The sequence below is a fragment of the Sphaerodactylus townsendi genome, linkage group LG07 (assembly GCF_021028975.2).
Source record: "Sphaerodactylus townsendi isolate TG3544 linkage group LG07, MPM_Stown_v2.3, whole genome shotgun sequence".
In the NCBI taxonomy this organism is placed as follows: Eukaryota; Metazoa; Chordata; class Lepidosauria; order Squamata; family Sphaerodactylidae; genus Sphaerodactylus; species Sphaerodactylus townsendi.
This window is the reverse complement of record NC_059431.1, coordinates 106,863,251-106,887,790: the sequence shown is the minus strand read 5'-3', so window position 1 is coordinate 106,887,790 and position 24,540 is coordinate 106,863,251. Positions and strand designations below refer to the sequence as shown.

The 24,540-nt window shown below is 39.2% G+C and overlaps 1 protein-coding gene across 4 annotated transcripts in view; it reads right to left on the bottom strand.

Moving 5' to 3' along the window:
* FSD1L (fibronectin type III and SPRY domain containing 1 like) overlaps positions 1-24,540 on the bottom strand; it is a 38,883-nt gene that overhangs the window by 12,189 nt on the left and 2,154 nt on the right. For 2 of the 4 annotated variants that reach the window (XM_048503468.1, XM_048503466.1), the window contains exons 2-10: positions 19,671-19,766; positions 18,204-18,335; positions 14,954-15,055; positions 10,538-10,560; positions 7,727-7,848; positions 4,625-4,834; positions 3,844-3,942; positions 2,267-2,396; positions 251-283 (exon numbers count right to left, since the gene is read on the bottom strand). In XM_048503468.1, the coding sequence (XP_048359425.1) occupies positions 251-283; positions 2,267-2,396; positions 3,844-3,942; positions 4,625-4,834; positions 7,727-7,848; positions 10,538-10,560; positions 14,954-15,055; positions 18,204-18,335; positions 19,671-19,766 (947 nt within the window). The remainder of the gene's footprint in view (positions 1-250; positions 284-2,266; positions 2,397-3,843; positions 3,943-4,624; positions 4,835-7,726; positions 7,849-10,537; positions 10,561-14,953; positions 15,056-18,203; positions 18,336-19,670; positions 19,767-24,540) is intronic. The other 2 variants (XM_048503469.1, XM_048503470.1) reach the window with 1 other exon arrangement.

The following is a 24,540-nucleotide window of genomic DNA, read 5'->3' as shown; positions in this document are numbered from 1 at the left end:
ATCTGTGTACTTCTGTCTTTTAATCTGGCAACTATTTAAAGTTGCATACTATCTTGCAAACATTTGCAGAAAGGCAGTTCATTCATGCACATGGTGGCAAACTGAAGTATTTACACAGAGAAGAGCATCTGTTGACTGGTAAAGGCAGTGGAACTGACATGTGCTAAGTCTAAAGAGCAAGAAAGGAAACTATTGAAAAGTAGTAGAGTTGGAAGCTAAACCCTAGGGCTAGGAAGAGGCATATTATCACCTTGTATTGTTCTTCAGGAGGGTAATCTGGCCACTGTCAGACAAAAATAGGAAGTTAAAATGACTCTGAGAAACATTTACTCTTATCTAAAAAGCACTAATTTAGCAATTTTCCAACTACTTTAAAATTACTTCCGTGTGCTGATAATATGAGCCATTGCATGTCATTTACAGGCTCAAAAGCATCTGCCCACAAATTGGAACTCCAACTGGAAAGTACTGCCCACAGTAAGCAACCTGGTAACATTTGCAGTACTTATCAAACAAATCTTGAATGTAAGAGGTGCTCTCCATTCAATGTGTGACCAAATTCTTCTGTACACTTGGCACGTGTGCATCACTGAAGCCTATACTGCATAAGGCCCTGATATGGATGGCTCAAGCTAGTCAGATCTCATCAGACCTCGGAAGCTAAACAGGGTCAGCCCTGGTTAGTTATTTAGATGGGACACCACCAGGGAATGTCAGGGTTGCAGAAGAAGGCATTGGCAAACCACCTCTTGCCTTGTCAGTTGTGACTTATAGCCCTTCTCTCCCTCCCTCTCTCTTTCCCTCTCTCACACACACACACCCCTCCACAGATCAGGACACTATGATGCTGCCAGGCTTAGAGCCTTCTTCTGCAAAGTATTTTTGCACTTTAAAAAAGTTAACCCAAATAAGATATTTCCACAATAAAAACCAGGGAGATTATCTCTCAGCAAAAATACATGGTGCCAAGATGCAAGACCAGCACCAGAAGCTAAGTGATCCATTTGCTTAGAGATCAGCATCTTTTATAGGACCAACCTCAACTTTGGGAAGAATTCAGCTGGAGCTCCACAGAGCACTTTGAAGCAGCTTATGAAGAATGTAATTGCAGTGTAAAATCTGGAGAGCCTTGTTTGAATCGAAAGGCATAGGCTAGTAGTCAAACCACCACATGTTCTCCAGCTGTTCTAAAGTGGTGTCAGCAAGTGGAATCTGAGAAGTTTTCAATCTGAGTTGTTTCAACCCATGATCCTTCTTCTCTCCATTAATGGTTCTCCTGATTGCAAATCAGATGAGTTTTATTTTCATCATGGTTTTGAACTAAGAGAATGCTTTATAATGGAAGAAGGAAATACACCTGTCCTCACCAATATCAGACCATGCCATTCCCAGGGTGAGTGATGTCAAGGGTCCCCAACACCTTATTTTTATCCTATCTGTCCTCCAAGGAACTCAACATAGTGAAGTTCTCAACTTGCTCATTTTGCCCAGCCACTACTTTGTTAGACTGAGATGAAGAGTGACTAACCCAGGGTCATCCTGTGAGTTTCACAGTGGAGTAGAACAACTATACTCTGTGAATTTTGTACCTTTTTGGCCTAATTTTGTAACCTGACATATGGAGGCTCATGGCCTGGATTCTGTCATTTAAGTACCTTGGGCTTTTCCTTTGAAAGTCGGACTCTACAATTTAGAATGGTTCTGGTTTGAAAGCATGCTACTTATTCCACTTTTTCTAACACAGTCTGACATTTTAGATGTAAAAACCGATTATGGAATTATTCTCAACAATCAACAATCTCTCTTACAAAGAAACATTCAGTTTGGAAAAAGATTTTCCTTTGGGCACTTCCTTCCTCCTGTAGTTTATAGGAAATGTTGCTTTCAATGACTGTCTCTTATGAACGAGGTATGTAGCTGAAGCACATAAGGGGTTAGCTTTTGCAGTCTTATTAACAACAGTTACCAATACTAACATTCAGTGAACCAGGGCTGATTTTTAACCATATTGCCATCCAGGTAAATCAGAATTATATGACCTGGTTATGTCACATAACATTTCCTAAAACTTCCAATTTATTTGCCTCAAAAGCTGCCTCAAAATGCTAGTAGCAGCAATGTTTAATACCAAGGAGGTGATAGATTTATCAAGTTTAGTTTTTTTTTAAAAAAAGCTTATGCTAATCTCCCTCAAAATCCATTAATTGCTTTTCAGGCATAAAAAAGCAGATGTACAAGCTAGTACCGAGCAAACAGTTTTCCTTACCTGCCCTTGTTCTCTTTTCCTTTTATTTTGTTCTCTTGGCCTTTGCCACCTGTAGAATCCCATTCAACGTAGGAATCTTCAACTTTCAAGTTAATATGAGAAGAGGAACCATCCAGATTGAAAACAAGAGCTGATCAAAGACAAGATGTGGATCAAACAGTTATTCATGCCCTTTCCTTTAGTGCAATGCCGACTTCAGGCATTAACTCCACAACAGAACACGCCATGACACATTTTCCAAACTTTAACTCAAAACAGTTTATAAGATCAGGGCTTGTGGTTTCTTTTTATCAGATTCGCCTATCTGTCCAGAGCTCTAGGGTATCCTGGTAATCATGGGCCTCTCAAGTTACGAATTAAAGATCTATGGCAAATGTCTTTGCTCTCAAAACTGGGCCGAGTAAGCATGGCAATCTGTTCAGTAATCAGAAAGGGAGACGATGCAGGCTATCGCATACTAGCATACAAGAGTTCACTGAGAAAGGAAAACATTAAGTGGGAAGAGCTTTGTTGCATCTATCATGATCTTCCTCAATATTAAATCTAATGCAGGAGATGTGGTCAACATTTTCTAACTTCCATTGTACAGCGGCTGAAGGCCAACAATAGAAGCACCCACACTTTCAAAGGTCAGAAGCATTTTAAATAGCCAATCAGAACTGAGTCACTACCATTCAGTGGAATGTGTTTTTGTTTGAATTTAAGCCATCTACTGCCAACTAAGCAGAATAGCTTTGGAAGCTAAACAATAGATGTCACATTAAACAGGCTATTCAAATACTGAGTGGTTGTTTTCCTAAGTATTTCAGTGCTCATGTTTTGGAATTCCTCTAGGAAAGGCCAACAAGGTGCTTGAGTAAAACTGACCAAGAAACAGTAAACGCAAGTATCCCTATGCAGAAAATAATTTCAGAATTACATGACTTTTGACTCAAATGAGACTAAGATGATAAAAGACCGCCATTAGATGAAAAGTCTCCAGCTTATATCCAAGATATGCAGTAGCCTTCTAACAATACCCAGCTAGTGCCAGACCAGCTAATATCAGACCAACACATTTTCCAGCATAAAGCTAAAGATAGCAGATGCAAAATAGAGCACAGAAGCCCACTAAAGATGCGCTGCAGAAGTTCTAATCTTGGAAGAGAATCACAACGTGTAGCTACAAATGAATGCCCACCAGATCAACTGCTAGTAAGCCAACTTTTAAAAATAGAAGCTGCCAGTTAAGAAAGCTTTTTAGCTCTTCATTTTTAGATTGCCTCAAACAGAATCCAAGGCTTTCCAGAGGATTCTGGACTTCATCAGTGTAAGGAACTGTCAGATTAAGGCGCTATTCTTTAGTATTCTTGCATCTGAGACAGTGTGGCAAAACCCTGAGATTTTTTATATGGAAAGATGGTCAAGCCAATGGACCCCTCCTTTTAGGAATTCCACTTTTGCTGGATTAAATAGATGGGCCTTCTTGAGAACAGTGTTAGTACTGCAAAATGGAGGAGCAACACTTCACAGGTGGCTTTCTAGCAGTCAGCACTGTAGCCATTATATCATATTGATTACACATAATGCAGTTGTACCTTTGGTTTCTAAAGTCACTGGGTCAGAACAGTCTCCCGCCACAGCCTTGTTGCAAGCTCTAACACGGAAGTTCATGTACTTTGAATCGAACCTCAGACCTGAAAGAGGGAGAAGCCATCAGACAGATAACATGGACACACACAAAGGAGCTAGATTTGAGTCCAGCAGCACATGAGACCAAAAAAATTCTTTGGGAGGATATAAATCAGATGAACAAAAAAGTTATCTAGCATTATGCTGAACAATGGTAACCCCATGAGGAATTCTGGGGGAGGGTGAGTGTAAGTCATTTGAATGTGGGGCTGGGAGGGGGGGAAGGAATTTTCCATCTCCTCCTCCTGGTCACCACAGGAAGGCCCTTTTGGGGCTTGCTCACATAATTTCCATTTTTGTCATTCCCTTCCTTTTAAGCAGACTCAACTGCTCTCAACAAACCTAGGCACCAGTATGCTCAGTTCTCAGACCAAACCAGTGGGTTGGAAGATTTCTGTAAAAAAATATTTACCACTACATACTTTCCCAAATGCTCTAAAATTCCAAGCTTGCCTATAGCCCTTTTTACGGCCTCTGTGATTTTACAGCCTCTTGTTTTTAACTTCAAAAAGAAAATGTTTATTCTTGGTTGTCTTAGCTGCCCCATTAAAACCATTTTAGAACACACACCGTCAATAAAATATTATCAAATACAATTTATGTATTCGAAATTATTTTGCAAGGATTTTGTCACAGGCATTTCATAGTCAAGCCTTCCTAAAGAGGAACCCAGCTCCTCAAAGATACCTGATAATGTGTATTCAGTGCCCTTAATGTAGTCTACAGTTTCCCAGCACCTCTCATCTTTCACTCGAGGAAGTCCGTCAAAATTGGTTTTTCTGTATTCTAGTACATAGTGATCAATTTTGTTGTCTTCTTCTGGCATTTGCCATGATATTGTTACAGCGTTGTCAGCTACAAGACAGTCTGCGAGAACTATCTCAGGAGCTCTGGGAACTGTTGAAAGAACAACAACAAAAACCCTTAAGAGCACTGATAAAGCACACCACAACACAGACACTAGTTTCGATCATTTAAATTGTACCAAAGTTGAAAGCAAACTTCAATATAAAAGCTAGACTTTTCTATACATGGAGTTGACAAAAACATAAAGGTCTACAGCCAGCCATATATTTGATTTCTTACACACTATTCAACGAATGAGATCAGAATCAAATTGCACTAGGTTTAACAAGTTTTTTAGTGAGTTAAAGACTGCAGATTTCAATGTCGATAAACATACAAGTTCTGACTCATGTAATTTTACCATCAGCTTTTCAACTGTGGACTGCTTACAATTTCCTTCTGTTCTGAAAATACCCAGACTGACCTTCTTAAATTAGCTATTAGCAAACAAGACGGATTTAGGGGTGGGGAACTTTGCAGGAAAAATTTTTACTACCCTGGCATAAGTAGTGGTCAGTGGTGGCCTGTGTTGCCAAGTCCTCTGCATGTTGTAGAGAATTTAAGAAAGGAAGTCTGATGTGTTATTAGCTACTTCTACCAGCTCCAAGCCTGAAATACATTGCCCCAATCTCTGCTTGGTGTCAAAGGCCAACAGCGATACAGGAAACTCTCCCCTCTCCTAACTGGGAGATGGGAATTCCAGTGTTAACATCAAGAACAGGACCTTGTTCAAAGAGGAGGTTTGTTTCTATAGACATTTACATAACAGTGCATTGATATTCAAGACAGGTAAAACCTTTAATATAGTTAGCACCATTCACTCATGAAAGCTAGGTTTAGTTTCCACATAGGTATTTGAATGTTACTCTTATTTGTGTTGCAATCAACATCAGGGATTAATCAACGTATAACCTCTTTGCATGCCATTCTTCCTCTGAGGAGTTTTATATACTCAAAATTTCTTTTTCTCACTCTGTTTAGATATGATAGGGTGAGAAATAGGATAAGAGACAGAGGTTTCCCAAAGACCAGATCTCAACAAGCTTCTTGGATGAGGGGGAATTTGGACCTGGGTCCTGTCAGTCCAAATCCAACCAATAAAATTTCATTTTATTTTATGATTTTACATTTTATGTTTTTATTACTATTGATTGTTTCCTGATTGCTTACTAGACCTATATGACAATCATTAAGTGCTGTACCTTATGATTCTTGACAAATGTATTTTCTTTTATGTACACTGAGAGCATATGCACCGGAGACAAATTCCTTGTGTGTCCAATCACACTTGGCCAATAAAGATTATTTTATTTTATGATTTACATTTTATGTTTTTATTACTATTGATTGTTTCCTGATTGCTTACTAGACCTATATGACAATCATTAAGTGCTGTACCTTATGATTCTTGACAAATGTATTTTCTTTTATGTACACTGAGAGCATATGCACCGGAGACAAATTCCTTGTGTGTCCAATCACACTTGGCCAATAAAGATTCTATTCTATTCTATTCTATTCTACTGTATATATTGACATTAATGACACTAGCACTATTCAGTGCTTTAGTTACTGCCAGATGAAAGAACATGTTTTCCACTTCAAACCAAACCAGGTAGCCTGGTTTACCAACAGGCTTCATTCACAGCCTGATAAAGTCGATGCACACTAGGAAACTTGTGCACTAAGAAACCTATTTCTATTCTAGACTTCTCTCCATGCAAACACATTTTTATGTTAAGAATCCATTCAAGATGCAATATCCTCAGCATGTATAAGAGGGGTTATCAGAGGCATAACCAATAACCAAAGGCTACATGAAAGCTACACAAAAACTATTAGGACCAACCACCACCACCATCCACAAAACAGACTGCGAGCCTTTGAGTTTTTCAGAACTCTTCCTCAGGCTGGATGCTGAAAATGCATGCACATACAACAGGTAGCAAGAGAAGTTGTTGGTAGTCCCTGGTATTTAGAACCTCTTCACCAAGTACTTAAATCACCCAGTGGTTTGACAGGCACACTGGTCCACAGCAAGATAAAGACTATATCTGCTTGGACCACACAATGCAGGAAGTCAGAATCATAAACAGGTATGGCAGGCCCCTGTTACAAAAATGTGAATTTATTCATAGCTGCATGACAGTAACAGCACAGTTTTATGGGGTGGGCAGAGAATTTCAATTTGCCTGGGAGGGGAGAGATGGCAGTTAGCCGAGTCAAACATTAAGGTTTTAGACTGTTTCAGACTAAGGAACTGTTAAAGAAACAGAGAAGCTAATGTATATTCCTCTAGAACTTAGCAGAAGAAACTAAATTCTTTGTATTGGTTCATCAATTTACGTAATCAGGACTGCCTGGATGAAAGTCAATGCAAGTGTTCACTGTCAATTGCTGCACCTTGTTTGGATACTTAATATGTCTGAATATTATACTGCAGTAAAAGAAGTCTTTCACTCAACAAGCAATTGTCGACACGGGTTTAATTTAGCCAGAGTCTTTTCTGGGCAAACTGTATGTTACAGGAAGAGCTTGCACTGGATAATCATTATCAGAACTGATCTAAAATTTCAGCAAAATAACTCCTTGTCAAGATATTCCAAGCATTTGTCATCCACGAGATGGGAATCAAATGTGATGCCCTGACACTTTGAATTTGACTCCTCAATACAAAGCTTTAGATTCATCCAAGCAGGAGCAAACCCAGCCACCAAAGTGTATTTGGCAACTGGTTATGGAAGGCGAGCAGTCAGAAGGTTTTCGAAAGAGAAGCGTGATGGAGAAGTAAACTGAAGCGGGTTCAGGCAATTTAACGAGGAGACTTGAGACCTGAATAAAAACATTTGGACCCACTCCACCCGCATTATTGTGTTGGGTGCTTCAGCTAAATTCCTTATTCTATACATAATGCAGTTGAGCTGCTCCACAGGATATGTTTACCTGGCAAGAACTTTAGAGCTTGGAGCATTTGCCTTTCCTGAGAGAAGTCCACCATCAAGTGTGTCATGTTGTCACTCACTTTGGGTCTCAAAGAGAGACGGAATGCTGGAGCCATTGTAACTCTAAAGAGCAGAAGGGAGAACACATAGTTCACCAAAATGAAATGGTCTTGCTGTAAACCATAATCCTCTAATACCCAACAATCTGTAACAAGGATACTGCCTCTGGAAGTTTCTTTAGCCATCACCCCAGTGTCCAGTACTTTGATACTAAGGTGGACATTTCTTATGGTCATAAACCACTAGTCATTTTATAGCCAAATTCTATCAAAAGTGAATGTAGTAAAGTGGCTGAAATATTGTGGCAGCTTATCACAACCTTCAGTGGTCACATCCCTACCCCAGACATAAAGTGGGGTGAGAAGGACTACAGGAATCTGTCTTCCTCCTGTGGTAGCCAACAAAAGACAACGCACAGAAGAAGCTTCTATTTATAACATGTCGGTTTCAGATGAGAAATCAAGCATGTCAGCATTTTTACACCATCATCAAGGAATGTATTTTTCTGGATATCCAGGATAATGTAGACTTTCAAAGAATGCTACTGTATTATTCCAAGTAAGAACAATTTTCCACCGGCCTGTAGTAGAAGCTACACCATCTTAGACCTGGCTAAATAATTTAACCACAGCACCTGAACTACAAGTTATACACCTGGACTACCATCTTTCACTTGTTTCACAGTCAAGCTAATGAAAACCAAGATAATTCAGGGTCTGGCAATATTTGTACTTCCTTTTGTTGGTCATAAATCAATTAAGACCCTATTTTTTTTAATAAAGTGAAGAAAGATGAATTCAGGAGAAGTAGCTGCTATGCTAATCCGTACAGTATCACAGAATTTGTATGTTTGTTCGGTTTTTCCATTAGATGGGCATTGGTTGACAGCTTCACTTAAGCGAGAGGCTGGTTCCAAGTCAACTTACATTCTGCACCAAACTAAATCTGTAAGGGATTTGAACATACAGAACCACAAGCCAAACCCAGAAAATTGTGGTTCAAGCTGAAATAGGAACTCAAGGTAGTGGAGGAGTTGGGACAGAGGGAAGGAAGCAAATTCAAAATAGGGTGAGGTAGATAAGATCTTGCAGAGTCCACCTTCTCATACAAACCTTCTCATACAAAACATGACCAATTGGCCATGCTGGAAGGGGTTGATGGGAATTGTAGTCCATGAACATCTGGAGTGCCATAGGTTCGCCACCATGGCTTTAGGACAACTGCTGTTGGGGAGACCAATGCTAGTGCTACCGTGTTTCCCCGAATATAAGACAGTGTCTTATATTAATTTTTGCTCCCAAAGATGCGCTATGTCTTATTTTCAGGGGATGTCTTATTTTTCTGTGTTCTGTTCGTCAGGCATGCTTCCAAACAAAAACTTTGCTATGTCTTACTTTCGGGGGACGCCTTATATTTCGCACTTCAGCAAAACCTCTACTATGTCTTATTTTTCGGGGATGTCTTATATTAGGGGAAACAGGGTAGCCCTTCCTGGATTCCTGCTGAAAACATCTCCTCAAAAGCTTTTCAGCCATCCTGCTCCTGTGCTGAGGCTGGTCTCTGCAGTTCTTTTCCCTAGTTCTCTCCAGTCAGCATCTTGAGGAAGCATTCCTATAGAGAATTCCTATAGAGCATTCCTGGAAGCATTCCTATAGAGACTGACTAGCTTTTTAGCAACAAGCGACCTTTGCTGGGTTTGTACCACGTAAAGGCATCTGTGCACAGCTCAGCAGTCACATTGCAAAGCTTTGACTTCATTCTAAACGGAGGCATGAAAATCAGAACAGGACGTCTAAATTTTATATAATATTTCAAACACTATAGACCAGATGGTGATCACTTGTTACTAAGGAGGTTTTCGTTGCATCACCTGTTAACCAGTATCTGCTCTGTCTTCATGCTCCAGCCATATGAATATACAAGTGGACACAGAAGTTTGCAAGCTGGGCAGGACAGCACTACCTTTTTATACAATCTGGAAAAGACTGCATACTGTAACTATTGATTCATGTTGCTGACAATTAATTAAGCCTCCCCTCCACCCAAATAAATATACAGAATAGTGGGCTTTTGTTCATGTGCTCCCAGGCTTGCTTTGAGCCAACTCTAAGGGGTGTGCTGAGCATAACATGCCAAAGTATCCATTTTTCAATAGGGATGCCTTGGCCTGTATAAACAATGAACATAGTCTTAAATATTCTGAGATATCTTTCACGGATGTCCTCAAATATTCTGGGATGTTTTTCAATATTCACCCTAGCACAGGGAGAGATTTACAATGTCCCATTTTCATTTTAACCAGAGTTTTAAGTGTACTAAATATCAACTCTCAAGATCAAATGGAAGCGTTCCAAGAAATTTAATTTTCCCTGAGCACGGAGTTAAAAGTTATACGTGGAACTACCCTAAACTTTTAGCATCTGTATCAGAGACTCTTGTGCTTCTTCCAAGTTTTGTTTGAATCTGCATCTACTATAAGAATTACTATTCGTGCTATCGTCATATATCCTTCTTACCCCATTCCTGTTCAAACTAAGCCCGCCTTCTTTGTAACTGAATAAAAACGAAAACCAATGAACTAGGGAGAAGGACGAATAAAGCCAAACAAGAGTGTGGTGCCAGGTCACCAAGCAAACCACAGTTTTTCATGAGTTGCATAAACTGTGAGAACAATGACTCTTTAAAATGATGATCCTCAACTACCATTGAGAAAAAAACAGGAACAGTTAGAAGCAAGAAGTTTGTACTGTACCTATCTTTGATCTGTCTGGCAGCCTGGAAGCATTTCAGGGAGAAGAAAAAGAAGGTAGTTAATGGTTTCATGCAAGTTTCATCGGCAGTAACATGCAAGAATGTTAAGAGTATGAATCCCACATACATCCAACTCAGATTTCAAAACCAAACCAAGTTTTGTTCACTGAAGATTTGGCCCACAAGCCTGTGTTAATACAAAGTGATAGAAATGCAGTCATTAGCAAACGAAGCATTATTATATTTCTTCCAGTCCACCCCAATCAATTCAATATGACTTCCCAAATTTGCACTGAGAATCAGTACTCATTTCTAATATAAAAAGGGATTAGTCCAGGGGTCTGCAACCTGTGGCTCTCCAGATGTTCATGGACTACAATTCCCATCAGCCAATTGGCCATGTTGGCAGGAGCTGGTGGGATTTGTAGTTCATGAACATCTGGAGAGCCGCAGGTTGCAAACCGCTGGATTAGTCTTACTCAAGAATATCCCAGTTAACTCTAGAACTGAACATGAGAATTTAATTAGTGAACATCTCTGTGTTGGAGTTTGCCATCTGCCTAACAACCCTCTAGCTTAATTTTTAGACCATTTGCCCCTCAAAAGTCCCTAAATTAAAGGACAACTTATGGATACGAAAATACATTTTTCACTTAGTTCTAGATGGAGCAGAATGCTTATAAGTTACAAAGTAACAGAATGTCCAAAATGACTTTATACTCTACTGAGCATACTCGCAAGCCAGAAGCATAAAAGACAGAATCCGTCCAGACCACAGGACACAATGAATATTTAGAACAGTTGTCACACGAGACCGACAACAGAGAAGACGAACAAAGAAACTACAGTGTACAATATGTTCAGCTGAGGGTGTGTTTCATTGTGGGGGAGGGTGTCATGCTAGAACAGCTTCAATCAAATAACCTTTTCCAAGACGTCCCTCTACTGATTAGCAAAAATATAGTTTTTGTTAATTTGAGCAGAAAATTTCACAGAACCCCCACTACCAAAACTGCAGTGGTTCTTACACACATAGGCTTTTCTAGAACAGCAATGGTAAAATTACCTCAGTCCATAAATAACATGTACAAAATTCAATTTGGGGGGAAAGTGTATGATTCGCACTCTATGAAATTTGGCTTAAACTTGCCTCTCCAACCAAGATAAAGAATCCACAGAAAGCTGGTTAGCTGAGAAAAGTTACTTATGTGCAGAAACCAGAGGTTTTTATGGCAGGTAGACAAAAAGGTCTCCCCATTTGGGAATGGGATCTGAACAGAAAAAGAAAAGTTTTTGTTGGTATTAAGGGGATGAGGAAAAGTCAGATAAAAAAGGAGAGCAGATGAAAGATGTAGGGCCATAAGACCTTTAACATCTAGTTATGAAATAATCTAGAATTAAATCTGGGGTGAATATTTGTCTACCCCTTTGCCACATTAAGAGCCAATCAGCTTTAAGGGTAACATGAATGCATTTATTCCCTTTCCCTGTCTTTACTCAAAATGCTATAAATACACCTTAGCTTTTTCAAAATTCTGCTTTGTAAGCAGGGATGTTAGATGTTGGGTAGAAGTCAAAGTTCTGTTATTTAGTCATTGTGATTTTGTGGTCGCCTGGACATCTACACTCATCTAACTTGGGCCATGCTAACCAGGAAAATTAAAGGGAAATTTTAAAATCCCCTTTCTGGATTAACAGTTATCAATACAATCTTACCTGATAGGGATTACTTGACCTATAACTAAAGTGGGATAGGAGGGGTGAGAATTTCCTGAGTTTTTTAAAAAAACAAGTATTTCACATTTGTTTAAAGAAAAGTTTTAACTGATAGGACCACAACCTACGGTACTTATTCTGTTTACTCCTACTGACAACAGCAATTATAAAGGTTTGGATACCATGCAGGAGGAGGAGCAAGGATGGAAAAGGAAAATCTTATCAAGGTCTGGAAATTGGGACTTAACCTGCTAGACAAATTCCTTACCTAGGTGAAAAGAAGAACCCTGTAGAGGAAGCCTGTATCACAATAGCCAGCTAGCACCACAGTAGGTGTTTGCTGAAAAAAAACTAAGTATATCTGACCACTTGTAACTAACTGGATTTTTGGATGCAAACAGTATTACCATTCACGTGAGAATTCCAACATGGAACAATTCAAACAGCGTTTAATTTAAAGCCAGAAAAGATAGTGAATTGTGTTGTGAGCTACCAAGTGTCTTTCTTGTAAATAGCCTGGACTCAAGACATCAAACGGGACCAGGAAAGCAGACTGGAGGGGAAGAAGTTTTCTAAGTCCTCCCTTGTAACCACCATCCTGACCTGAAAAGCCCTGCAGGCTGCTCTTGGCCATAATAGAGCACACACAAAGGCCCTGATTCAGGTCCAATATGTTTACTCCAACAGGGCGACCAGTAGTTGTGCAGGGCTAATTTAAACAAGGCAAATGATACTGAGGACACTTAACCGATCTTGCCCTCGGCCCTGCCCTCTGATCCTTTCCATGGCAAATAGTTTTGTGCGTTCCACACACAGAACTCTCAGCAGTACTAGTTTGTCCCTACGATATAGACAACAAAGGTTGGATAGAAGAGACTTCCATGTAAGCAAGATGTTCTAATTCTGTTTGCTGTATCCTCTACCCTTTGCAGTTGTTAACAATAACTTGCCTTTAAGTCACCCACAAACTCCATAGAAGAAAAGCAACTAGATCCCTGGTCTCCCAAAGATAGGCTCACATTACAAGTTTCCCTGTCTCCCCCAACAAAATTAAAAGAAAGCAAAAGAAAGAAAAGTTTACTAGGCGATGACAAATCAACTCTGGATTCCCTTCTCCCCCCAGATTTAATGCTGCCCATTGGATATTAAAAGGAGAGAGATCAGTGAATAAATAATGACTTCAACTCAAAGGGAAAGTGACCTTCCGTAGTAACAAGTGAATTATGTTCCCTCAGCAGTTCCTATTAATTGTAGCACTTCTCATGGCAAATTTACTAACCAACCACTTTAAGAGAAACAGTGCTGGGCTGAAGGGCAGCAGTCCGTTAAAAGGAAACATAATCCACATTTATGGTCGACACTTATTCTGAATTTAAAAGCAGCAGCCGTCAAGATTCTGCCCTCCTCCTCCCCAGTTTGAACAGAGCAATTTTCAGATCTTTTTCTGAAAAAATAAGCACATGGCCATCACTAGAATGAGTCCTCATTACGGAAGCCAAATAAGCCTCATTAGCTAGCAAGTGTAATTTTGGCTGTGCTCAGCAGAATGCCCATCAAAATAGAGACTGATGAAACAGCAAGTTTTCAAACTGATGCATGAAGTACTACATTTTGCGGAGCCAAACTATTTTGATCTGTGACCCTTCGGCACACATATTAGAATAGGGCAATAAATAGGACTTGCGTGTCAAGATTCTTTGCTAGGCTCAGGGAGGAATAAAAATAATAATGTAATCAGACTGGGAGCCTGGACAGCAAGAAAGTAATCTGGGCAGTGAGGTGTCTGCTGGAATCAAGAGTAGGAAGGGATGCATGTTAAAGGGGTCTGCGAAAGGTTTGCTTTTGGATTAATTCTAAGGAAAATGTCCCCAGTGGAAGCCTCAAACTTCTCCAAAATAACAAATCCAAGTTTAACTTCAGAGTGCTCATAGAACACAGATCAAAACAAATTCCTTAAGCAGAAGCAAATATTAAGGGCTGTCTCGGAGCATAGCTCCAAATATTAGTTTTAAAGCCATGTCCACCATTGACTGAAATATACAGCTTACTTACCAACAAAGTTAAGTTTTTAGCAGACAAGCACAAGTAACAGGGTTTAGTGTAACTGTGGTGGTACAAATAACCTGGGGAAACAAAGTGCTGGCAATGCTAGTCATGGCAAATTTATGTAACAGAGCGGTGACAAACTGCATTGCCAATTTAAAAGCCATTGAATATGAGCAAAGACAGTAGTCTATGATTTCCCCATTCAGCAGCAGACTTATCATCCTACATGTGGGCCCTCAGACAATACTGATTATTTCATTGTTCCAAGTACAAGATATTAACAAATCTGTTGTGTGGATGCTTCTGTGCTCCCATACAGCAGTAGCTGAATAAACACTGGTCAATATTAACTTCACAAGTATTTGACAAAAGGAGATTTGACTCTTGAAAGCTCACACCCAGAAAATCTTGTTTCTAAGGTGCTGCTGGACTGGCATGTAAACCTTGACTACAAAACTTGTCATTTACAAGGTTCTACTCTGTTAGGGGCAATGTGGATGCATACATTTGAAACCCTTAGAATGTAGTCTACAACTGCTGAGACTAATCGATTCTATAAGTTCTCCTACCACAGTGCCTTACTACACATTTTCAGATAGATGCAACATGCTAATCATGAAAATCTGAGCAGTACTTCTTCACATTAGTTTTATACCTTTGAAAATTCCTCTGGGTCCTTTATGTCCAGCGACCGTGTAGCAAATTCAAGCAATTCTTCCGAGTTCTCCAGGGATTTACTACATTGACTAAGTTGATTCTAGAAGAAAAGAATACCATTCAGCACACCAGCATGTAGTAATTCATTAGTTACTGAATAACATACTTTAGCATGCCTTGACCATCTCTTTCTAGCAACCAACTAAAGCTGCAAAAGCAGTAAGTTTGATCAGTGATCCTCCAGATTACAAGATTTTAAAAGCCGACAAGCCTGAAGACAAATGCAAGGCTAGAGATTGTTGGAAACGTCAAATTCCAAGTCTTGCTCCCAATTCCACGTGCTCAGAGTAGAGCTGTAAGCCAAGGAAACACACTGAGTCCTAGCCTGCCAGCTCCATATTTCCATCTACTGGTTACCAAATTTTCAGTACATATGAATATAATTTACATGGTCACAATATGGCAGCATTAAGAGGTGGAGGAGGACATCTCCTTGAGCTTCTAACTAGCTCTTGTATTAGAGCCTCATTGTTTTAGGTAAGCTTAAGTGTCTCTTCTAGACATTGCTGGAGTAGTTTTATTACCTCTACTAGGAATACTTTTCCACCATCAAGTCATAGCTAATGTATGGGTACTCCTGGTGGGGTTTTCAAGGAAAGAAACATCAGGGCTGGTTTGCCATTGCCTGCCTATGCAACCCGATCATGGTAGTCCTTGGAGGTTGCCCACCCAAGTAGCAGCCAGGGCTGAGAATGCTGATCCCATCCAGGTCAAAGAACACTATAGAGGAGGAAAAAAGGATTCCTAGATGCCAGGTGTTTTTTTAATCTATGGAACTCAAGCCAAAGCTAGTTAAATGCGCCACATCAGGCGAACTCACCACAAGAAATGAAATTATCTGTTAAAGATGAGGTATGGAATGTAATGCTTCAGCACTTCTATTTGACAGGTCACCTACACCCTTCACTCAGGCAAACAGTCTTGAGCAAGCGAGGTCTAGTCCTGACTCAAAAGTAAGGGAGGGAGCTAGTTTGGTTGAGGAAAATCCACTCATTCCCCCTTGCTGCTCTGCAATGCCCTCTCAAGTGGAATTTAGAGCCTTTCCCATTGGTAGGCTGCCACCCTATCACTGTCTCTCCTATTGATTTGGTGCTAGGAGGAGAATCAAACTGGGGCTGTTTTGGTAATGTTAGCCACAGCAAGGCACGCAGTCTATTCTCTCTTAAATATCAGCTTTAATCTATTGGCATCATTCTAGAGAAAAATACAGGCTCCGGAACATAGGTTCTGACTAATACAGAAATGAACCAGGAAAATTTCTAACTTAACCTGCCTTTCCGAGCATACTGAAACTTCCTAGCTCCAGTGTCACCACAAACACTGCTCAGTCTCAATATATGCCCACCCTTTCTCCTCTTATTCATGAAATGTAGGATAAATGCCAAAGTGTGCACAATTACATATATGTAGCTTGAGTTCAAAGCAAGTGTGCACAGGGCTTGAATCAACGTATTTAAACATAACATATCAGATTTGAGTACAGGTGTTTACTCACGGAAAAATGAGTTAAGTTACGGGAGAGTTACTGTAATCTATATATGAAATAAGAATGCTCTAAGCCTCACAAACTTACTGATTTCCATGACATCTAACATGATGATGCTTAGTACATAACAAGGATGTGGAGTAAGAGTTTTTAAATTACTATAAAGGGATAAATAGTTCAGTTATTATTTGATATTTTAACACATTATTTTTATATACATTTAACACATAATCCCAGGGCATAAACATGTGGCCTCAATTGTCAAACATATAGCAAGAAAAAAATCAGAGTCTTTCATGTTGTAGCCCAGTGTCTAAAGTGTTACAAGTTAATGATAAACCTTGCCCATGAAGCATATCGAACCAAAATGAAATGTCAGTGTTTTTAGTTTGTTCCTTAAGCTCTTAATATTTGTACTGTAAAAAGCAGCAGCCCCATGAACTTAACAGGAAAGGATTTTTCATTTACCTGAAGTGCTACAGAAATTCAAAAACAGACTTGCAGCCCAATCAGTGACACCGCCTTACCCCTTCCAAAAGGCTTTCTTATGGGGCAGGAAGCCCAAAAAGTTAAAAGAAAAAAAGTTTTTAAAGTCCCCATAGGGGAAAGTGGAGATACGCCATAAAAATCATGGCATATCTTTGAGGTCAGCTCCACTGGTGCGAAGGGGCTGAAAGAGCAGCGGAAGCTGGCCAATGTTGGCCAGCTTCACCCCCAGGAACACCCCTGCCACACCAACACAGTTCTGGGCAGTGCAGGTACGCTGATGCAGAGCTGGACACCATGGCCAAGCATCCCAGGGCTCCACAGTGGCCAGGCGCCAGTGGATTTGCCCCTGCACTGGGATAAGTGCACCAGGGAGGGTAAACGGGCCGGCGTAAGCCCTTGCAGCCTCCAGAGGGTGATTCTCCTCAGCCCCCACTCCCGGGATTGGGCTGTAAAAAACCTTATACTAGTGTGTCAATATTCAAACCATTCTCAAGAATGCATCAGACATCTAGGTAAAAAGTTCCTTTCAAAAGTAATCAGATACTTCAGGAACTTCTAACAGAGGTGGGATCCAACCAGTTCTCACCACTTCTCTAGAAGTGGTTACTAATTTTTTCTGAGTGCCGAGAAGGGGTTACTAAAGCAACCTCCCTGCCCAAGAGGGACTGGAGGTGCATGTGTGCGGCGGCGCCACTGTTTGAATCCCACCTCCATCAGAACCTGTTATTAAAAATTTTGGATCCCACCAAAGTGTATAAAATGCTTCTTTTTGGAGGCAGCACATTTGTCATTGTTAAAATATTCATATAAGCTGGATAAATTCAAGACAAGCAGATAATCATGCTGAACGTTTCATACTGTACATTTTACATTAAAAAAAAAGAGTGATACACAATTTTGTAGAATCACTGCTCTGAGTAAGTATTTTAGATAGGTTTCTTCCAAAGGTCTGATACACATATATTGCTGTACAGTTCAGAAAGGTTTTGCTTTTGCCATTGATACAGTGGAAGCTAGATCAGTATCGTTTCATAAATAAAAGTTCCAGAAACAGAAATAACACACAGGTGAAAACATGCCATACTTGTTAAATATCTGGATTTCAGCAAATGTAGACAAATTTACACTCCATCGAAATTGGTAGTTATTTAATCTGTTCCAGATTTCTTTATAAAAACTCTAGTGTATTGTTAATCACCAGATGCCTAATTACCTGTAGTTCCTGAGTTTTATGAGCTTCTGCTTGTTTGATACTAGTAGTCATGCTTTCCTTCATCTCATCCAGTATTGAATATAAGCCATCAAATTCCTCATCCAGCTCACCAATTACACTGGAAGCATTAGCCTGTGAACAAGATTTTAATTGTGAACATTAATTTTAAGTATTAGTTCGTTCAGCAACATGCCCAACCTAACAGTATTCATCACGTGGTCATAATTTCAACTCTGTAGCACACTGGACTTCCTAAGTATAATTGGAATACTACAAGACATCTATTTAATATATTTGACTTCTCTTGATAGACCTCAAATACAAATGTAATCAATCACTCATAAAAGATGTATTGTCAATAAGGTAAGATAATTTTGATATCACTCTTCCATATAATTACAGATATTAGTTATAAACATATATTCTGGACATATGAAGCTAGCACACAAAGAACTCCTAAAAGGCAAAATGCATTCCAATTTGCCACACATTTGGATTTCCATCCTACTATTCCTTCAGGGACCTCCAGGCATTGTTCATGGGGCGTATCACACTTCATTTTCACAGTCATCTTGTAGGATGGGTACATACCGTAGCACTAATCTTCACTATTGGATAGATATCTGAAGACAAGTTGCTAATTCATGCCCAACACAGTCACTTCTCAATGGAAAGCATAAATTCCTTAAATTCACATAAATACCAAAATGTGGCTCGTAGCCCACCCCTCCAAACTGGAAACTTTAAAAAGTTATCACAATGGAAGGAGGCTCACTTGTACTGACTGTATCTCATGACAGAAACTTTCAGGACAGTGTCACCAAAACCTTGGGCAACTGAGAAATTTTTAGCTGGATTAGCATCTTTAGGTGCAACAACCACTAAACAATATGGTATGGAAAACTAAAGCAATTCCTCTGAAATCTTGCCCACAGCACTGAATTTTGTCACTGCATAACTGTTAAGAACATAGGAAGAGCCTTGCTGGATCACAGCAGTGGGTCCATCTAACTTAGCATTCTGTCTTACCAGAGGCCAAACAGTTATTCTGAAAGGACAATAGCAAGGTTCAGAGCCATAATGATGTTCTGTAACAATTTAAAGCACATTCTACACATGAGGGGCAGATAGATAAATATAGCAGAGCATGGAGTGTGTAACAAGAACCAAAGGTATCCATTAGCAAGGGGAGCCAAGCCATCCCCTGTCCATCTCTCACACAAAAACACAACCAAAGTACTAGGGAGGATCAACTGCCAGCTTCTCACCCATCCATCCCTCTTAAAGTTAAAGAAGCCCCACACCCTTTTCTATATATGAGCAGGGCAAACTGGAACAATTGTAGCTGGCACAGTTTCATAAAATTTGAACCTTGACCTTTATTACTTCAAAATTAAAAGAAGTAGAACAAGTTTAGACAAGCTCCTTGGAATGTACGCAGCAGTTTTTAAAAGCTTTACCACATACCTGAACACCTTTCAATGTGTGATTTACAGTTTCAATGAAGTTTTGGATTTCATCGTTTTTGTGTGCCAGGGTGGAAATAATCCTCTGCAGAGCTTCCTATAAATTAGAGAAGTTGATGAAGATTTTAGTTTACTTACATACTACATATGAACTTCAGCCAATCATTTTTAGACAACCAATTCCTTTATTATGAACCACGTGACTAATCAATTACCCAAGCTACATAAATGCATGAAGGTCAAGCTAGTAAGTGTTTGTATTCAACTACAAGTGTTGCTATCAACTACAAGACTATAATACACCAATTGCCATTTTGAGGCTTAATGACCAAGTTGTGGTCAGATGAGGATTTATGCCAAAATCAAGATACACCTGCTTTCTGGACAACAGAAGAGATCTAGAGTGCTTTAGGAAGATTTGCACTCAAAAGTGGGACCTCTCAACTTTTTCAGCAGCCTTCTATGCCCCTATGAAAACTGGGTCTACAGGTCAGGACACCCATCCAGACAGCATGGGGTGTTGCATAGGGGACAACATCTGGTATGAAGAATAGGCAGAAATTAGAGGAACCCCTCCCTGGATGAGCACAAGAGCCTTTCTAGATTCTGAGCAATATCATAAAGTATAAATTGATAAAAGAGTCTGCAGAGAAAAAAAACCCAGGACAGGTGTTTTACCATCACATAAATTACTCATGGTCCATAAATAATTCTATTATGGATACAAATGACAACATTTCTGAAACTATTCTATTCATTGATTCTATCCTAAACAAGTTCAAAAATGCAATTTCCTTTTTCTCCCTTCCCTAGAACCAATCCAAATGCTATTGGAGAGTTACGGGACTCATCAGAGGTAGTGTGGAAGACAGCATCACAAGTTCCGTCTGGTAAATTAAACAAGAGAGGAGTAATTATTTCTGCCAGTTTCTACATCCTGCTCTGCTCCTGAGGGCCTCTTAACCCTCAGGAATAGTGGGAGGGGGCGGGGGAGTACTACCCTGTGAACCTTTTCAGTTTACAGTTCAATTAACATTAGTTTTTACTACAATATGCTACTTAACAGGATTTGTTGCGGCGTGCTTTTAAAGAGATTTTGTCTCTGTCACAACCAACAGATAGGCATCAACCTAGATTTCCAATTACATTCATGTGTCAAATAATTTTTTAATGTTGTGAAACATTAAATCCCAAGTACATGGAGGCAGAAAAACTGAAGACAAGGAGGCCTGCAAGTTTATACTGTATCATGTAGTATCTTCCATTCCTAATCTGTCTGACTTGTCCATACTTAATAGGGAACGAACATTCACAGGTATCAACCCTGAAAAGGATATGGGGACCAGGAAATAAAACTTGACAAAAACAAGTACATATTAGATTTGGGAAATGAACCTATTACAGGCTTCGTTCTGCTGAGATATGAAACACCTTCCAGTCATGCCCTGGAAGGCCTTCAGAATTCTGAACTGAGGCACTTGAATCAAATGTTTCTGCTCTACCCAGTCTCTGAACCACTTATATATTCCTACTGGTCTGACATTGGTGGCATTCTACATGTAAGTACATCCTGCAAAATCAAAGAATCACACAAACCTGAATAAATATTCAGATTCACAGGTAACACAATGCTTAACCCCTGATCGCCCAAGGTAAACTCGTGCCAGTCCTTTGTAGACCTAGCAATACCAGATTCCTGGACTCTGGATTTCTAGACTCCTAACAAGTTAACAATTTAACTGACCAAAAGATTAATTATGTCAGCATCCAGTTACATTTAATAGCACAGACCCATTTATGTCTGAGTAGAAGGTATCACCTCTTTGAAGTTCTTTCCAATACAGAATAGAGAGCCTGAAGTGCAGTGATTCTAAACTCACAATGGCTCATTCCACACATGCAAAATAATGCACTTTCAAACTGCTTTCAGTGCTCTTTGAAGCTGTGCGGAATGGCAAAATCCACTTGCAAACAGTTGTGAAAGTGGTTTGAAAAAGCATTATTTTGCGGGTGCGGAAGGGGCCAATGTTTTTAGCGTGAATGTTCTCCATGAGTTTGAATGGAGAACATTCCCACTAAAAACATTGTGAGTTTAGAATCACTTCACTTCAGGCTCTATATTCTGTACAACCAGCATTATAGCTTTTCGTTTTAAGAAAGTCCGCAGCTGAGCTGACAAGCTGTTTTTACCATCAAATTCCAGAAGAGCAGTCCATCTGATAGGTTGGAGCTAAGCCACAGATCCTATAACTGTAACTGTCAGATTAAGTCAGAATTCTCACACTTCTTCCTTCTGGCTTTACTGGATTTCATTTATGTTTACTGCACGAAAACCATTCTACATCCTTTTGTAGAGAACAAATACTCATGTGTGAGCAAAGGTTCCTATTATAAAATACACAGCCACTCCAAAAATGCTACCCAAACCAACTACCTCAACATAAACAAAAGCATTAGAATAGAGTTCAGTTACAGATAAAATTCAACAAAGGCAAATAGTCATTCGACAATAGTCAATGTAGATTTCAGAGTACCTATGCATATTTTATGCCACAGTGAGGTCTAATGTCATAACTCCTCTCAAATACTTGTACAAATTTCAGAGTTATGAAGATAGAATATATCTTTCTTGAGCCAGTTTTAACTGTTATGTGCACCCTACTAACAAGACACAAAATTCCTCCAAAAATGTTCAACCTTATTAGCATTAAAACAGTGTATTCGCACCTAGTTTAAGATGTGGAAGCTATAACCTATAAAATACATTGTTTGGGTGAAGGATAGGAGAATGGTATGCCAGTAATGGGCTTTTGGAACTGTTGTGATGATTACCAGAACGTGCCCTGGTCCTTAATATCTCGGGATGATCAGTTACTATGTATGCTTTTAAAACTGCAATTGATATTGTTTGTTAAAAGTTGGGTATTTTGTTTTCAGATACTATCTCTTTACTTACTAGAAACCATACATTTGAAAGCCATAGATCACATGACATCAGAAAGACTTTAAGTTCTAGAGGCCATAGGGAAAACATGATCCTATTACAAGTATTAAGTAAGATTTTCATCTCTTATAACTCCTTTCAGGTACCAACGGATTCATAGAGGGAATTGGTACTCCACCTGTCTCTCCCTTTCTAACCTCTGTGTGTTCATCTGGTGTTCTGAACAGGGCTAATATATATTTATTTATTTCATTGACTTCATTTATGATCCATCTTTTTCACTGAGACCGAACATGCATTATACCTGCAGCTCTGTGATCAGACACTCTGTCTACAATTCAGATGTCTAGACGCCATCAGAACTTCAGATGTATAATGAAGATTAGAAGCAGAGACGAGGCATGCAATCACCTTCACTCAACCCTTCCCCTCCAAATTAATGGAAAATTGGAAAGGTGCCAATATCCAGTTTCTCTAACCAAAGATTTGGAGGGGGAAGATGCCAATTCTCCCTTAGCAGTATGTAACTTATGGTAGCAGCATCCAAAAATAATTTAATTGATTTATTTACTAAAGTTCTATACCACTTTCCCACATTGCTGGAAGTTTACAACAAAAACAAACAAAAAACCTAACCAGAATCAACAAACAAAATTTAAAAACTAACCAGAAACCCAACATATTGAGCCCTTTGGGGATAGGGCGGTATATTAAATCAAATAATAAATAAAAATAAATAAATATTAACACACTAAACTGATTTTAGGAGACACTGCCCAAATAATACAGCCTAAACATGTGAGAGATATTTTTCTTTGTGTAATTCCTGAACAATGTTCTCTTCCACTGAACTGAAGGTAACATATTTCCCCTTCTAGACACAGGACACTTAAACCTGTTTAATTTACCATGCACTTAATTATTGATAAGTCTCTCTTGAACAGCCCAGCATGCTGCCCTACTTTATCAGGATAATATCTTCATATGCATGCACTAACTAACTGTATTTTGCAGAACTAGGTATGCTTCAAATCCCTCACTACACAATTAAACTCTCAGCATCTACATAACAGGGCCATAAGCATTAGTTATCTTTCTATATAGCTCCTGAAATGTCATAAGCCTTACTAGAAAGTGAAATAGCAGAAAAGGGTGCAACATGAAACAGAAGATACTACAAAGATAATTTATTCATTTTACAATTACAGTTTGACAAATACAAATGGATTATTAGATTACCATTGAATTATCAGCTATTATCTTCATGAACCAACTTAAAATCACAAATCTAAGCTTTTTCTAGAACGAAATTACACTCTTGCATTCAAAAAACGTACTAATACAAAGCAAATTTTATTGAAGGAGTTAATCAAGTTTTCAGATCCATTTTATGTAGGGAAATGTGCTATGCCATTAGCAGAAAGGAAAAATTACCATATACACAGTCAAATGGCACTTGTACCATAGCTTTTAATATTAATTCCTGCAAGAGAATATTCAGCAGTGTGTCTAGTAGTACTGCAGTACATTTACTGATGTGCACCAGGTAGAATTAACTTCTTGTTTACACTTCTTAAAGAAGGTGCTGTGAGAAATAAAACCAAAGCTACGTAGCTGTGTTTATGTAAGTGATCATATGATTCTAGTGAACTGTCTTAAAGGGCTTTTAAAAGGTACTTTTCCCTCACTGATGTTTACTCTGTTGAGAGAGCCTGGATTATACTTTAGGTATTGCATAGTAGAAGGACATTTTCAGGCTTCTCTTATATTACATTTGCTTACATGTATGACACTGTTCAGTTATCATAACTGAATTCATTGAAGGATTCCTGGTCACATTGTATTAGGGGTTTTTTAATTTGCTTGATCTAAGGTTTTTTTTTCTATTACATTTCATTTGAAGAATGAAGGAAACAGGGGGAAAGAG